The sequence below is a fragment of the Patagioenas fasciata genome, chromosome 2 (genome assembly GCF_037038585.1).
Source record: "Patagioenas fasciata isolate bPatFas1 chromosome 2, bPatFas1.hap1, whole genome shotgun sequence".
Taxonomy (NCBI): Eukaryota; Metazoa; Chordata; class Aves; order Columbiformes; family Columbidae; genus Patagioenas; species Patagioenas fasciata.
Window position 1 is genome coordinate 169,618,605 of NC_092521.1, and position 17,051 is coordinate 169,635,655.

A 17,051-nucleotide genomic window follows, 5' to 3' on the forward strand; every position below is an offset into this window, starting at 1 on the left:
TGGAGGTTACTGCGGATGGAGGTTACTGCGGACGGGGGTTACTGCGGACGGGGGTTACTGCGGACGGGGGTTACTGCGGATGGAGGTTACTGCGGACGGGGGTTACTGCGGACGGGGGTTACTGCGGATGGAGGTTACTGCGGACGGGGGTTACTGCGGACGGGGGTTACTGCGGATGGGGGTTACTGCGGATGGAGGTTACTGCGGATGGGGGTTACTGCGGACGGGGGTTACTGCGGACGGGGGTTACTGCGGATGGAGGTTACTGCGGACGGGGGTTACTGCGGACGGGGGTTACTGCGGACGGGGGTTACTGCGGATGGGGGTTACTGCGGATGGAGGTTACTGCGGATGGGGGTTACTGCGGACGGGGGTTACTGCGGATGGGGGTTACTGCGGACGGGGGTTACTGCGGACGGAGGTTACTGCGGATGGGGGTTACTGCGGACGGGGGTTACTGCGGATGGGGGTTACTGCGGATGGAGGTTACTGCGGACGGGGGTTACTGCGGACGGGGGTTACTGCGGATGGAGGTTACTGCGGACGGGGGTTACTGCGGATGGGGGTTACTGCGGACGGGGGTTACTGCGGACGGGGGTTACTGCGGATGGGGGTTACTGCAGACGGGGGTTACTGCGGATGGAGGTTACTGCGGACGGGGGTTACTGCGGACGGGGGTTACTGCGGATGGAGGTTACTGCGGACGGGGGTTACTGCGGACGGGGGTTACTGCGGACGGGGGTTACTGCAGACGGGGGTTACTGCGGATGGAGGTTACTGCGGACGGGGGTTACTGCGGACGGGGGTTACTGCGGATGGAGGTTACTGCGGACGGGGGTTACTGCGGACGGGGGTTACTGCGGATGGAGGTTACTGCGGATGGGGGTTACTGCGGATGGGGGTTACTGCGGATGGAGGTTACTGCGGACGGGGGTTACTGCGGATGGGGGTTACTGCGGATGGAGGTTACTGCGGACGGGGGTTACTGCGGACGGGGGTTACTGCGGATGGGGGTTACTGCGGATGGGGGTTACTGCGTGGCTCTGTCTGGTTCACCAAAACCTTCCTGGTGGGGTTATTCCCCTGCCTTTGGGTGTTCATCACTCCACCGGTTTCTGGATCCGTGCCTTGGCACATCTGGCCCCACTTGGGAGTTCTCTCACTGGGATCAGGCTTTAGCTGTGGGTTCTGTGACTGCTGGGTGAAGCACAGCTCCTGGAGCTGCCTGGGCCACGGAGCCGCGCGTTCTGCGCCGGGGGGCAGGCAGCAGGTCAGACCCCGTGCAGTGGGTCAGACCCTGTGCAGTGGGTCAGACCCCATGCAGTGGGTCACAGCCCGTGCCGTGGGTCACAGCCCATGCAGCGGGTCACAGCCCGTGCAGTGGGTCAGAGCCTTTGCAGTGGGTCAGACCCCATGCAGTGGGTCACAGCCTGTGCAGTGGGTCAGACCCCATGCAGTGGGTCACAGCCCGTGCAGTGGGTCAGACCCCATGCCGTGGGTCACAGCCTGCGCAGTGGGTCAGACCCCATGCAGTGGGTCACAGCCCGTGCAGTGGGTCAGACCCCATGCAGTGGGTCACAGCCTGTGCAGTGGGTCAGACCCCATGCCGTGGGTCACAGCCCGTGCAGTGGGTCAGAGCCTTCGCACCCATCACGGCTGGGCAGCGGCTCTGGCTGCAGGCAGTGGCTCTGGGGCCGATCCCGGGCTCAGCGCGGCTGTCCTGGCGCCACTGGGCTGTTGTCACCTCTGTGACCTGTTCGGCGGCAGGGAGGGAACCGGCTCTGTGGAGAGAGCCGGGTGGTTTGCCGCCACTTTCCCAAAGCCAAGCAGAGCCAGCACTGCTGCCGGGGAGCCCGTCGTGCGGCTCTGCCGACGTGCGGCTCGGCTGTTGTGTGGCTCAGCTGTTGTGCGGCTCGGCCGTTGTGCGGCTCGGCTGTTGTGCGGCTCGGCTGTCGTGCGGCTCGGCTGTTGTGTGGCTCAGCTGTTGTGCGGCTCGGCCGTTGTGCGGCTCGGCCGTTGTGCGGCTCGGCTGTCGTGCGGCTCGGCTGTTGTGCGGCTCGGCTGTTGTGCGGCTTGGCCGTTGTGCGGCTCGGCTGTCGTGCGGCTCGGCTGTCGTGCGGCTCGGCTGTCGTGCGGCTCGGCTGTTGTGCAGCTCGGCCGTCGTGCAGCTTGGCTGTTGGGCGATTTGGCTGTTGTGTGGCTCGGCTGTTGTGCGGCTCGGCTGTCGTGCGGCTCGGCTGTTGTGCGGCTCGGCTGTTGTGTGGCTCGGCTGTCGTGCGGCTCGGCTGTTGTGTGGCTCGGCTGTTGTGCTGCTTGGCTGTTGTGCTGCTCGGCTGTTGTGCGGCTCGGCTGTTGTGTGGCTCGACTGTTGTGCTGCTCGGCTGTTGTGCGGCTCAGCTGTTGTGCGGCTCGGCCGTCGTGTGGCTCGACTGTTGTGCTGCTCGGCTGTTGTGTGGCTCGGCTGTTGTGCTGCTCGGCTGTTGTGCGGCTCAGCCAGCACCGCTGCCCGGGCCGTGCTGCGCGGAGCTGGAGAGAAAGCAGCTCCCATTTTGCAGCCAGTGGAGCCATTCACACAATCACCTTCTGTTAATTCTATCTGCAACATCAATTAAATTGTTTGTAGAAACTAATTGAATGTGGCTTAATCACACATCTTAATAGCTTTCCACGCTTTGAACTCGTTGTTAATTCCAGTAATAAAATGAAATGAGAGAACTGGCTGGGTAATTAGCGAGGAGGCTTGGGAAGAAATTGCAGTTTTATGGCTGCAATAAAAGCGCGGCGCTGGTGACCGCTCTCCGCTCTCCGCTCTCCGCTCCCCACTCTCCGCTCCCCACTCTCCGCTCCCCGCTCTCCGCTCTCCGCTCTCCGCTCTCCGCTCCCCGCTCTCCGCTCCCCACTCTCCGCTCCCCGCTCTCCGCTCCCCGCTCCCCGCTCCCCGCTCCCCGCTCTCCACAGCCGCGGCCGCCCGTGCTGACTGAGGGAGAATCTCCAGCCCTCCCAGGCCCCTGCCCGGGACCCCGGCCCAGGGCAGCGCTGCTGGGGCTGCTCAGGGTGTCCCGGGTGCCCCAGGGGGCAGTGTCCTGTGGGGGCAGTGTCCTGTAGGGTGCAGTGTCACTTGGGGTGCAGTGTCCCTGGGGGTGCAGTGTGACTTGGGGTGCAGTGTCCTGTGGGGGGCAGTGTCCCGTGGGATGCAGTGTGACTTGGGGTGCAGTGTCCCTGGGGTGCAGTGTGACTGGGGGTGCAGTGTCCCTGGGGGTGCAGTGTTACTTGGGGTGTGGTGTCCCTTGGGGTGCAGTGTCCCTGGGGTGAGATGTTACTTGGGGTGTAGTGTGACTTGGGGTGCAGTGTCCCTGGGGTGCAGTGTCCCATGGGGCGCAGTGTGACTTGGGGTGCAGTGTCCCTGGGGTGCAGTGTCACTTGGGGCGCAGTGTCCCGTGAGGTGCAGTGTCCCTGGGGGTACAGTGTGACTTGGGGCGCAGTGTCCCGTGGGGTGCAGTGTCACTTGGGGCGCAGTGTCCCGTGGGGTGCAGTGTCCCGTGGGGTGCAGTGTCACTTGGGTGCAGTGTCACTTGGGGCGCAGTGTCCCGTGGGGTGCAGTGTCACTTGGGGTGCAGTGTCCCGTGGGGTGCAGTGTCACTTGGGGTGCAGTGTCCTGTGGGGTGCAGTGTCCCGTGGGGTGCAGTGTCACTTGGGGTGCAGTGTCACTTGGGGTGCAGGACAGGAGGCAGCGCTGTGGTCGCGGGGCTGCTGTGGGACTGGATGCCTGCACAAGGCTCTGTGCACCGCGGTGCTGAGGTGCTGCTGAGCCTGTGGCCCGGCAGGTGGTCCCTGGAGACCATGGAGCGTTGTCCCGTGGACCTGCCGCCGGGGCCGGGGCCGGCAGACCTACTCCTGAATGGCCTCCTTCGTGTCTTTATCGTGTTGGATGCGGGAGCAGACGGACCAGCTCTGAGTTAATCTGCCTGGTGACCTCCTTGTGAACTGGAGCAAGCCCGAGGCTCCCTGCGGCAGCTGCTGCCGGCCCCTGCACCGAGCGCCCCGGCACACGGGCGGCGGCTGCACCGCGGCACCGTCCCGGGGTCCCCGCTCCCTGGGCTGTCCCCCGCAGATCCCCCCGCAGATCCCCTGTGCCGGGGCTGTCCCCCCGCAGTCCCCGCTCCCTGGGCTGTCCCCCCACAGATCCCCTGTGCCGGGACTGTTCCCCTGCAGTCCCCGCTGCCCCGGGCTGTCCCCTCACAGATCCCCTCGGTGGGGCTGCCCGGTCTGGCTGTGGGTGCCGGGAAGGGCTGGTGGCACCGGGGACAGGGGGGCGTGGGGGCCGCAGCTCTCAGGACAGGCCGGAGCTCAGCAGCCTCGTCTCACCGGGGCTGGGATGCTGTTGGGAGGCAGGACAGGGTGACACTGACAGTCTGCGTGTGGAGGTTTTGGTTGTACAGTCAATAGTCTGCCGGAAGAAATGGTGGAGCACCGAGTGTGGAGCGATGCAGGTGAACGTACGAGGGAGTTATCCTGAGCTGTGTTGGTTTGGGCTCAGATCATCCTAGCGGTGACCCAGGGGGGAACTCCAGGTATCCCATGCACTGTGCTATATTACGTTATCAGCTGTTACGGCTGGGTGCTGTGATTGGAAAGACAAGGGAAGAAGAATTGCCTGCCACGGGTGTGCTCCTCTGCCCCATGCAGGCTCTGGTCCCAGCCGGGCTTTCGCAGACGCTTGTCCTGGCCTCTGAGTGCCCGTGGCCGCATCCCGGCGCCGTTCCCAGCAGAGCGACGGGTTCTGGGCACTGCGAGCGAGACCCGGCCCTGTCCAGAGCGGTGCCAGGGCCGCGGGGCGAGGGGCTGAGCCCGGGCTGAGCCCAGGCTGAACCCAGGCTGAGCCCAGGCTGAACCCAGGCTGAGCCCAGGCTGAACCCAGGCTGAGCCCAGGCTGAACCCGGGCTGAACCCGGACTGTGCCCAGGCTGAACCCAGGCTGAGCCCAGGCTGTGCCCAGGCTGAACCCAGGCTGTGCCCAGGCTATGCCCAGGCTGAGCCCAGGCTGAGCCCAGGCTGAGCCCAGGCTGAACCCAGGCTGTGCCCAGGCTGAACCCAGGCTATGCCCAGGCTGAGCCCAGGCTGAGCCCAGGCTGCGCGTCCGCGCTGGCCGCGGGCAGGGACTGCTCACGGGCTTGCACCTCCGTCCTGACCCGGGACCCCGGTGCAGGGCAGGAGGAACCAGCGCCCGAGGAGCTCCCCGCTGGCCCCAGGGGCTGCCTGACCCGTGAAGCAGCTGCGTGGGGAGGGACGGGGGGCATCGGCTTGAGGTGTGGGGAGGGAGCTGCGAGGGTGGCCCAGGGCGGGCTGACCGGAGCCGCTCTGCCTCTCTGCTGCAGGATTACATGCAGAACGTCCACGGCAAGGAGATCGACCTGCTGAGAACCACCGTGAAGGTCCCTGGCAAGCGCCTTCCCCGGGCGACGACGGCGGCGGCGCCTGGCGCCAGCCCCAAGGCCAACGGGCTGGCGAAGGAGCGGAGCAGCTCGCAGCTGGCGGGGGGCACAGGTGAGTCGGGGTGCCTCGTGCCGTCGGTCTGTCCGTCTGTCCCTCCGCTGCGCCTGCAGCGCCCGCCGCGCTGAGCGGGTCGAACGCTGTTCCGCAGCCCCACTGCCCCTGCGCTGCGGGGTTCCGGGGGGGCCTGGTGCGGTTTTATGGTGGGTGGTGTCGGGACAGAGGAAAGAGCAGAAGGGCTTGAACTGGTGGCACGAAGTCCCTGAGAGGACACAGCCGAGGCTGTGGAGCCACTGTGCCTGGGAGGGTGCTGCTCCCTGAAACAAGTGGAATCAGCCAGGGACAGCTCGCGATCCCTGGCGACTTCTCTTTTGTTTCTTTCCTTTTTTGTGGACCCTTTCTCCTCCTCACTTTCTCCTGCAGAAATAGTAATGCAAGGGGCTTGTTTGTCGTTGCTGCTCCGTGCACGCTCGGGGCGCACGGGGGAGGCCGGAGGCCCCGGCCCTGGTTTTCCTGCGGGTTGTGCCGCCCGCTCACTGCTGCTCCTGCCCGGCTCGGGTCTCCCCCTGCCCAGGGCGGCAGTGCAGCCGGACCTTTCCCGGGGCACTGACGTGGCTGCTCCTTGTCCTGGGGCTGGTGTCCGTGGCCAGGACGGGCAGTTCGCACTCAGGTTCCTGCCGCAGCGTGGCACAGCGGGGCCGGGACCTCGCTGCTGGGGACAGGAGTCCTCACACTGGGCACTGCAGCGGGGGACCCCGCGAGCACGGCCTCGTCCCGCACGGTCCTGCCCGCTCCCCGGCGCGTCCTGCGGTGCCGGCGCTGTCTGCACTTGCTTCACAGCGCTCTGCAGCCCAGGGCTCGTGGGACGGGGCAGCGGCAGCGAGCACGGGAGCTGGGGGCAGCGCACACGGGACAGGGAGCGGGCCCTGCTGACGTTGCCGTGCTGACGTTGCCGTGCTAATGTTGCCATGCTGACATTGCCATGCTGACATTGCCATGCTAAGGTTGCCGTGCTCGCGGGCTGTCCAGTGTGAAACGATAATCCCTTCTGAACCCAGCAGCTGCTCTGCAGTCAGAATTAGTCCGCGGACCAGGTAAACTGCCAACGAGTGATAGCAACTACAGCGTTGTTTGAGCAAGGCCGTGCCGCTGTGCGTCTCTCCCGCGCGCTCTGCGCACCCGCAGCGTGCCCCGGTGCGGGGACAGTGCTGGTGTGCTCAGGCGTTTCTCGGGCAGGCATTTCCAGGGCACTTTGAGCCTGGAGAAGGTTGTCGGAGCTGTAGGAAGGATTTGGAGGTGAAGCGCAGAAGGCTTATGCTGGTGTCGAACCAGCTGCTCCGGTGACCCTGTGCTTTCCGCAGCCGTGTCGGCCCTGTGGGCCCGCAGAGCGGGTTGAGATGTGCCTTGGTTACTGGTGGGACCCCCTGCGCCGGGCAGCGCTGCGCGGGGCGCTCGGCGGGGCCGGCGCAGCCGAAATGTAGCGCGGGGGTGGCAGCCGGAGCCGTTCACACTGCAGAGGAGATGCAGTGTCCTAGCGGGGAGGGCAGTTAAATTTGGAATGGTTTATCTGGAGAGCTGGTGGCCTTAGCACTGCTTGAGGCCTGTGAAATGAGATCAGTTACCTGTCTACAAGGCGTGCTGTAATCAGGTGTGTGTCGCTGTGCGTGCGTGCAGGGCACCAGGCTGGACGGGGTCCTGGAGTCTGGTGCTGTGGGAGCCCCTGGGGTCCCTGTTCGCTGCGCCCCGCGGCGGGGGCTGGGTGCTGGGACAGCAGCTCCGCCGCGCCGGGGGTCTGGGCACGGGGCGCGTGTCCGCGCTGCTCAGGAAGGCTCCTTGTCCTGGTGCACAGACGGGAAGATGTTCCTGAGGAATTCTCTCAGCTCTGATGCTGCAGGACTGATTGCAGCGGGCGATGCGGTCGCCACGGTGAGTGTGCTGACATGATAGAGATCCTCTGGCTCCTATGCCTGTGTGACACAGGGCACTGGATCTGGGGTCGGTAACGGATCTGCCCCGTCTCCATCAGCAGAACTTCTCCATTTGGCTGCTATTGGCGCTGGGGATGGGGCTGTCATGGGGCCACTGGGCACCTCTCCTCTCGTACACTGGAGGGGAGGGAGCGCCTCCGACCTGCAGCTCCCTGCCAGCGCAGCAGTGACCTGCGGGGACACGGGCGCTGGAGACCCGACCGATGTCCCGTGTTCCAGCAGGAGGGTCGGGGCCGAACCGCGTGGGCGGTGAGCACAGGGTGTCTGTGGGTCAGGCTGTGAGCACAGGGTGTCTGTGGGTCGGGCTGTGAGCACAGGGTGTCTGTGGGTCGGGCTGTGTGCACAGGGTGTCTGTGGGTCGGGCTGTGAGCACAGGGTGTCTGTGGGTCAGGCTGTGAGCACAGGGTGTCTGTGGGTCGGGCTGTGAGCACAGGGTGTCTGTGGGTCAGGCTGTGAGCACAGGGTGTCTGTGGGTCGGGCGGTGAGCACAGGGTGTCTGTGGGTCGGGCTGTGTGCACAGGGTGTCTGTGGGTCAGGCTGTGTGCACAGGGTGTCTGTGGGTCGGGCTGTGAGCACAGGGTGTCTGTGGGTCGGGCTGTGTGCACAGGGTGTCTGTGGGTCAGGCTGTGAGCACAGGGTGTCTGTGGGTCGGGCTGTGTGCACAGGGTGTCTGTGGGTCAGGCGGTGAGCACAGGGTGTCTGTGGGTCAGGCTGTGAGCACAGGGTGTCTGTGGGTCGGGCTGTGTGCACAGGGTGTCTGTGGGTCAGGCTGTGTGCACAGGGTGTCTGTGGGTCAGGCTGTGTGCACAGGGTGTCTGTGGGTCAGGCTGTGAGCACAGGGTGTCTGTGGGTCGGGCGGTGTGCACAGGGTGTCTGTGGGTCGGGCTGTGAGCACAGGGTGTCTGTGGGTCGGGCGGTGTGCTCACGGGTGTCTGTGGGTCAGGCTGTGTGCACAGGGTGTCTGTGGGTCGGGCTGTGTGCACAGGGTGTCTGTGGGTCAGGCTGTGAGCACAGGGTGTCTGTGGGTCAGGCTGTGTGCACAGGGTGTCTGTGGGTCGGGCGGTGAGCACAGGGTGTCTGTGGGTCAGGCTGTGTGCACAGGGTGTCTGTGGGTCAGGCTGTGAGCACAGGGTGTCTGTGGGTCGGGCTGTGTGCACAGGGTGTCTGTGGGTCAGGCTGTGTGCACAGGGTGTCTGTGGGTCAGGCTGTGTGCACAGGGTGTCTGTGGGTCGGGCGGTGAGCACAGGGTGTCTGTGGGTCAGGCTGTGTGCACAGGGTGTCTGTGGGTCAGGCTGTGAGCACAGGGTGTCTGTGGGTCAGGCTGTGAGCACAGGGTGTCTGTGGGTCGGGCGGTGAGCACAGGGTGTCTGTGGGTCAGGCTGTGTGCACAGGGTGTCTGTGGGTCGGGCGGTGAGCACAGGGTGTCTGTGGGTCAGGCTGTGTGCTCACAGGTGTCTGTGGGTCGGGCGGTGTGCTCACGGGTGTCTGTGGGTCGGGCGGTGTGCACAGGGTGTCTGTGGGTCAGGCTGTGTGCTCACAGGTGTCTGTGGGTCGGGCGGTGTGCTCACGGGTGTCTGTGGGTCAGGCTGTGAGCACAGGGTGTCTGTGGGTCAGGCTGTGTGCTCACAGGTGTCTGTGGGTCGGGCGGTGTGCTCACGGGTGTCTGTGGGTCGGGCGGTGTGCTCACGGGTGTCTGTGGGTCGGGCGGTGTGCTCACGGGTGTCCAGCACACGCACGATCCTTATGGGGTGAGGAGAGAGGGTGGATGAGAGGGAGGGGGAAGAAGAAAAACCGATAAAGCGTCTCGCAGTGCCCCGCATGTGGGTGAAATACACGTACACAGCACTCAGGTGGTGCCGCAAAACAGCCCCCAAAGCTGGCACAGGCAGTGCCGCCTGGAGCCAGGTAAAGCAAGAATGAGGAAGGAGCTTTTCTTTGTGAAACCTGTGGGACTGTGAGCTCAGCGGATTATGTACCCCACTATTTAAAGCACCAAAGAAGGCGACGTCGCTGTAGCCAGAGTCGGTTTTGGTTTAAGTTGCGCACATTCCTGTTGTAAACCCCGTTTTCAGAGGCGCAGAACCCTGCCAGGCTTTGCAGCTTTGCCCACCCAAGACTTAGTGAGTGGAGCACTGGAGGCGTGGGCCGTGCGGCCCGTGGCCCTGCAGGCACATCGGGGGCAGTTGGCTCGGGGGCAGTTGGCTCGGGGGCAGTTGGCTCGGGGCAGCTGGCTCGGGGCAGTTGACTGGGGGGCAGTTGGCTCAGGGGCAGTTGGCTCGGGGCAGTTGACTCGGGGCAGCTGGCTCAGGGGCAGTTGGCTCAGGGGCAGTTGGCTCGGGGCAGTTGGCTCGGGGGCAGTTGGCTCAGGGGCAGTTGACTCGGGGGCAGTTGGCTCGGGGGCAGTTGACTCGGGGGCAGTTGACTCGGGGGCAGTTGGCTCGGGGGCAGTTGACTCGGGGGCAGTTGACTCGGGCAGTTGGCTCAGGGGCAGTTGGCTCAGGGGCAGTTGACTCGGGGGCAGTTGACTCGGGGGCAGTTGGCTCGGGGGCAGTTGACTCGGGGGCAGTTGACTCGGGGGCAGTTGGCTCGGGGGCAGTTGGCTCGGGGCAGTTGACTCGGGGGCAGTTGACTCGGGGGCAGTTGGCTCGGGGGCAGTTGGCTCGGGGCAGTTGACTCGGGGGCAGTTGACTCGGGGGCAGTTGGCTCGGGGGCAGTTGGCTCAGGGCAGTTGGCTTGGGGCAGTTGACTCGGGGGCAGTTGGTTCGGGGCAGTTGACTCAGGGCAGTTGGCTCGGGGCAGTTGGCTCGGGGACAGTTGGCTCGGGGCAGTTGACTCAGGGCAGTTGGCTCGGGGCAGTTGGCTCGGGGACAGTTGGCTCGGGGCAGTTGACTCAGGGCAGTTGGCTCGGGGCTTGGCCAGCGCCGTCCCCAGGCCCCTGCAGCCTCAGCCGTGCTGGGCTCTGCCTTGGTTTTACCGAGATGAAATATTTGTCTCCAGGAGCTGTAAATCTGCAGAGATGGGGTGCAAGGATTGCCTGCCGGCACAACTTCTGTCCTCTGTTAACAGCTTCTGGTGTTTGCTCGAGGTTTTGGAAGCTGGTGACTGAAAGCTCTGGAGCACCGACCCTCCCGGCACAGTGCTCCTGCTTTTCTGCGAGAGTTCTGTTCACGTTCTGACTGTAGCGTCCTCCCAACTTTTATTCCTGTGTGAAATTTCAGCTGTTGAGAGTCTGTCCAGAGACAGAAAGCGGCTGAGATCGAGCGTGGGTTCTGTTACCAGTTTTAGAGGTGTCTAAATGCAAATCGCCAGAGTCAGTACAACGTTTATGGCTGAGCCCTAAATCCAGCCCTTCAACATCAGAGGTGCTGAAGCGCCGGTGTCACCGTGTCCCCCGCCCGCTGTCCCTGCCCGCGGGAGCCCTGAGCCTGGAGTCACAGCAGTTGGTGTGGGAGGGCCCTCCCCAGCCCCCCAGTGCCCCCCCTGCCATGACAGGGACATCTTCACCAGCTCAGGTTGCTCAGAGCCCCGTCCAGCCTGGCCTGGGATGTCTCCAGGGATGGTTCATCCACCACCTCTCTGAGTACCTGGGCCAGGCTCTCACCACCCTCAGGGCAACAATTCCTTCCTCATGTCCGGCCTGAATCTCCCTCCTTTAGTTTAAACCATCACCCTTGTCCTGTCACAACAGGCCCTGCTCAGAAGTCCCTGGCACTTCCCTGCCACCGCCTTGTCCCCTGGTGTCTCTGTTTGCCTGTTGCAGAACGCTGGGCCGCTTGATCCTGCGACATCGCGGTTCCACCACACCAGCCCCGAGCCCTCGGGTGCTCCTGGCGCGGCTCTGGCTCTGGGCAAGGGCTCTGAGCAGTGCCAGCGGCACCTGGGCTGGGACAGAGGTGCCGTGTAGGCAAAAGCTTGGTTGCGCCACGGGAGCTGAGGCCCAGGGATGGCGTTGCCTGTGTGCAGGTCCCACAGGGACCTCCCTGGGCTGGTGGTGGCCAGGGGTCCAGTGGGCACTGGGGCTGGCACTGGTCGGGGTCTGGCAGACAAACTGCACCTTCTGCAGTCGTGATCACGAGCCATGGGCCCAGCAGCCTGGTCGGGACAGGGACAGGGACAGCCTGGTCGGGACAGGGACAGGGACAGGGACAGGGACAGGGACAGGGACAAGGACAGCCTGGTCGGGACAGGGACAGCCTGGTCGGGACAGGGACAGGGACAGGGACAGGGACAGGGACAGGGACAGGGACAAGGACAGCCTGGTCGGGACAGGGACAGCCTGGTCGGGACAGGGACAGGGACAGGGACAGGGACAGGGACAGGGACAGGGACAGGGACAAGGACAGCCTGGTCGGGACAGGGACAGCCTGGTCGGGACAGGGACAGGGACAAGGACAGCCTGGTCGGGACAGGGACAGCCTGGTCGGGACAGGGACAGCCTGGTCGGGACAGGGACAGGGACAGGGACAGGGACAGGGACAGGGACAGGGACAGGGACAGGGACAGGGACAAGGACAGCCTGGTCGGGACAGGGACAGCCTGGTCGGGACAGGGACAGGGACAGGGACAGGGACAGGGACAGGGACAGGGACAGGGACAAGGACAGCCTGGTCGGGACAGGGACAGCCTGGTCGGGACAGGGGCAGCGAGCAGCCTGGTCCGGAGCTGTTCCGCTGGGTTCCTGGAGAACCGCACGTGCGGGAGCAGGAGCTCGCCGGAACAAGACATCTCGTCACTTGGAGGAGAACATATTGCGGCTGATGGGCGTGAAGGCTGGGAACGTGGTAAAGGCTCCAGCAGTACACGGATTTAGATTTAAAGAGAGTAAATGCCTCTTGCAATTTTTAAAGTGTTACTCCTGATACAAAACCAGTCCAAGCAGTGCTTTGTGTAGCAAAGGCACCCGTTCCTTGGTGAGGAATCAGTTGCTCAGTGCTGGTGCTGGGACGGCGAACCCCAGCTTTTGGAGCTAAGCGGGTGCGGACATGAGGCGCTCCTGCCCATGGACCCTTCAGTCTGTGTACAGATTCCTTCCTGAATTCGGAGTGAGAAGTCAGATATTTATCACCGCTTGGTGAACGTTTCGCGGTGATGTCTGCCTTGCAGAGGCGGAGGAGGGAGGTGGGGGCGTGCTCGGGTGCAGTGCACCGAGGTCACTGCCCGAAGCAGAGCGGGAAGCGCTGGCACCGCGGGTGCCCTGAGGTGTGTGCAGGGAGCCCAGGGCGGCACCGGTTCCTGGGACAATCCGCAGGCCTCCGTGGAACGGGCACTGCCTGGAGGGACCCTCCGGTGGCACCTTCCAGATGCACCCGAGGGCCGGGGACACCCGCGCTGCGGTGCCGGTGGGTCCAGCGGAGCGAGCCCGGCCACGGCCCTGTCCTGCCCGGCTCTGCCCCACCCGGCGCCGCCGGCTGCTCTGTCCCCATGTCCCTGGGGGGCTGGAGGGGCCATGGGGCACATGGGGCTGGGGGCGCTCGGGAGGTGTCGTGACAGAGGCACCTGGCAGAGACCTGGCCTGCGGGGGACTCGCTCTCACCCCTGTCCTGACGGGTCAAATCCCGTCCTCCCCAGCCCGTGCTGTCCTGTCCTGTCCTGTCCCCCAGCCCAGGCTGTCCTGTCCTGTCCTGTCCTGTCCCCATGGCCCAGGCTGTCCTGTCCTGTCCTGTCCTGTCCTGTCCTGTCCTGTCCTGTCCCCATGGCCCAGGCTGTCCTGTCCTGTCCTGTCCTGTCCTGTCCTGTCCTGTCCTGTCCCCACGGCCCAGGCTGTCCTGTCCTGTCCTGTCCTGTCCCCATGGCCCAGGCTGTCCTGTCCTGTCCTGTCCTGTCCTGTCCTGTCCTGTCCTGTCCCCACGGCCCAGGCTGTCCTGTCCTGTCCTGTCCTGTCCTGTCCTGTCCCCACGGCCCAGGCAGGACTTTTCTGAAACTGCTGCCAGGAGTTCTTCACAATCAGTGCAAACTGTGGGGACTCCCGGAGTCTCAAAGGAAGAGCACGAGTGCGTACTGGGCCTTGGAGAAAGCTGGGCAGGGGTTCCTGGAGTGACTGCTCAGCCCGGTAACGCTCGCTCAGGGGAGCTGTGCTGGCAGTGGCCCGGGGACGGCAGCGTCCCTTCTGTGCGGGGTTTCCGGCTGGGGCAGTGCTGGGCATATCAACCACAGCTGGAGCCGGCGGCGCCCGGCAGCGTCCCCGTGAGTGCTGGGCAGGGGCGTCGCGGGGTGATGGGGACACCCAGCAGCCTCCCTGTGAGTGCTGGGCAGGGGCATCGCGGGGTGATGGGGACACCCGGCAGCCTCCCTGTGAACGCTGGGCAGGGGCATCGCGGGGTGACGGGGACACCCAGCAGCGTCCCCGTGAGCACTGGACAGGGGCATCATGGGGTGACAGGGACACCCGTCAGGGTCCCTGGTGAGCGTGGGGTGACAGGGACACCCAGCAGCATCCCTGGTGAGCACTGGGCAGGGGCATTGCGGGGTGACGGGGACACCCAGCAGCGTTCCTGGTGAGCGCTGGGCACGGGGCATTGCGGGGTGATGGGGACACCCGGTAGCATCCCCGTGAGCGCTGAGCACAGGGCATTGCAGGGTGATGGGGACACCCGACAGCGTCCCTGGTGCCACCAGCCCGCAGGGTGGCCGGTTCGGAGGGGCAGGAGGGCCGTGTGGCTCTCGCTGCCGGAGCCCGGCGCGCCGTGCTGTGGGTAAAACCCGGCTGGGAGCCGGAGCCGGCAGCCCGTGCTGCCGCACGTGTGGCAGCGCTGGTTCCAGCGTCCCCTGCCAGTCCTGCGGGTCCTGTTGCTGCTGGAGCGTCACTGCTCCTCACTTCTTCAGGGATCCCAGGTGCAGTTCAGCAAGCTCACCCTTTCTGTTTCTTCGCTGCATCTGCATCTCATCCCGTGTGTGTTTCTGGCGTGGAGAACGAGGGCAGCAGCTCTTACTGAAAGTGCAGACTCGATGAAAAGGAGCTTTTCGGTGGGGAAGGGAAGATGGCAGCACCAGGCAAACGGGGCCCGTGTCAGTCAGCGCGACACTGGTCTCGGCACAGCCGCAGCCCTGAGCTCTCGCCTTGCAGGTTTGCAGGGACTCACTCCAAAGCAGTGGGCGCAGGGGAAGGGGCACGAGGGACAGTGCCCGAAACCGCTGTGTGCTGCCCGTGCGCGCGCTTCTTGCACACGTACGGGGCACACGGAGCCACGAGCCCGTCCCTTGGCGCCGCGTTGCAGCCGGGCAGGGTAAATCCACGCGGCTGAACCCGGGAAAACCTTCAAAGGAGAAGCCGAAGCGTGAGGAGCCGTCGGCAGAGCTGCTGGGGCGGTGGTTGGGAGCGGCGGGGCGGCCCCTGCAGCAGCAGGAGCGGCGCGGCTGTGGGGACGCGGAGCTGGTGCCGCAGGCCGGGCCGGGGGTCCTGGCCAGCGTGGCCCGGGCACTGCGCTGGGTGTCCTGGAGATGGGACCGGAGCAACAAAACGTGGCACAGCCAGAGCGTGGTGCTGCGGGGTGAAAGGAGAAGCTCTGCCCTTCAGCGTGGGCTCAGCGTGGGGCTCTCCAGCCTCCCATGGCGTTTGCTGCCACACACTGCGGGACAGCAAAGGCGCCACCAGCGTCACCAGCGCTGGGGAGAACCCGGCGTGGGCCTGGGCTTAGGCCCTGGAGTCCTCAATGTGGGGCAGAGCTGGAAGGGCTGATGCTGCTCGGCCGCCTTCACCCTGAGGAACAGGCTGCAGGGTCTGACGTGTCAGGGCAGGCTGCAGATGAGCCCCTTCCTCCTACTCCTCCTTCTCCTGCTGCTGCTGCAATATTGCTGCTGCAGGTCGCTGCTGCAGGGTCGCTGCTGCAATATTGCTGCTGCAGGTCGCTGCTGCAGGGTCACTATTGCAGGGTTGCTGCTGCAGGTCGCTGCTGCAGGGTCACTATAGCAGGATTGCTGCTGCAAGGTCGCTGCTGCAGGGTCACTATAGCAGGATTGCTGCTGCAAGGTCGCTGCTGCAGGGTCACTATAGCAGGATTGCTGCTGCAAGGTCGCTGCTGCAGGGTCACTATAGCAGGATTGCTGCTGCAGGGTCGCTGCTGCAGGGTCACTATAGCAGGATTGCTGCTGCAGGGTCGCTGCTGCAGGGTCACTATAGCAGGATTGCTGCTGCAAGGTTGCTACTGCAGGGTCGCTGCTGCAGCCGAGGGAGTGCGCTGCAGTGTGCGTGGTGGGCGGCACTGCGGGGCTGTGCTGTTCTGGCTGACACAGGTCTGTCTGCAGCAGTCCAGGTGACACAGGTCTGTCTGCAGCAATCTGGGTGACACAGGTCTGTCTGCAGCCGTCCGGGTGACACAGGTCTGTCTTCAGCAGTCCGGGTGACACAGGTCTGTCTGCAGCAATCTGGGTGACACAGGTCTGTCTGCAGCAGTCCGGGTGACACAGGTCTATCTGCAGCAATCTGGGTGACACAGGTCTGTCTGCAGCCGTCCGGGTGACACAGGTCTGTCTGCAGCAATCTGGGTGACACAGGTCTGTCTGCAGCCGTCCGGGTGACACAGGTCTGTCTGCAGCAGTCCGGCTGACACAGGTCTGTCTGCAGCAGTCCGGGTGACACAGGTCTGTCTGCAGCAGTCCAGGTGACACAGGTCTGTCTGCAGCAGTCCGGGTGACACAGGTCTGTCTGCAGCCGTCCCTCTGGGCTGTGGGTGCTGCCGTGGATCCGCGGTGCCAGCCCTCGCTGTGCCCCTGGGGTGTCACCTGTCCCTGGCCGCTGTGCCGGGACAGTGACGGGAGCCCGTGCTGGTCTCAGCCGCTCTGCACAGCGCCGGGGAGCCGAGCCGCTGGAGATGGGGCCGGGATACGGCAGCTGCCGCATTTTGCCGTGTTCCTGCTGACACCCGGCAGCAGCGCCGGTGTCACTGCCAGAACAGGGAGCTCAGGGACACATTTGCGCAGGCTGGAGGAAGGGGAGCCCCTTGCCATTGCCATTGCTGTCACCATTGCTGTTGCCTCACCATCGCCATTGCCATCACCTCGCCATTGCCGTCACCATTGCAGTCACCGTTGCCATCACCTCGCCATTGCCGTCACCATTGCAATCACCGTTGCCATCACCTCGCCATTGCCGTCACCATTGCAGTCACCGTTGCCATCACCTCGCCATTGCCGTCACCATTGCAGTCACCGTTGCCATCACCTCGCCATTGCCGTCACCATTGCAATCACCGTTGCCATCACCTCGCCATTGCCGTCACCATTGCAGTCACCGTTGCCATCACCTCGCCATTGCCGTCACCATTGCAGTCACCGTTGCCATCACCTCGCCATTGCCGTCACCATTGCAATCACCGTTGCCATCACCTCGCCATTGCCGTCACCATTGCAGTCACCGTTGCCATCACCTCGCCATTGCCGTCACCATTGCAGTCACCGTTGCCATCACCTCGCCATTGCCGTCACCATTGCAATCACCGTTGCCATCACCTCGCCATTGCCGTCACCATTGCAATCACCGTTGCCATCACCTCGCCATTGCCGTCACCATTGCAGTCACCGTTGCCATCACCTCGCCATTGCCGTCACCATTGCAGTCACCGTTGCCATCACCTCGCCA

At 64.7% G+C, this 17,051-nt stretch overlaps 1 protein-coding gene across 2 annotated transcripts in view; it reads left to right on the top strand.

Moving 5' to 3' along the window:
* The window catches only part of AGAP3 (ArfGAP with GTPase domain, ankyrin repeat and PH domain 3), a 149,542-nt gene that overhangs the window by 87,116 nt on the left and 45,375 nt on the right, over nucleotides 1-17,051 (top strand). For both annotated transcript variants that reach the window (XM_065831359.2, XM_065831358.2), the window contains exon 11: nucleotides 5,375-5,543. In XM_065831359.2, coding sequence (XP_065687431.1) covers nucleotides 5,375-5,543 — 169 coding nt within the window. The remainder of the gene's footprint in view (nucleotides 1-5,374; nucleotides 5,544-17,051) is intronic.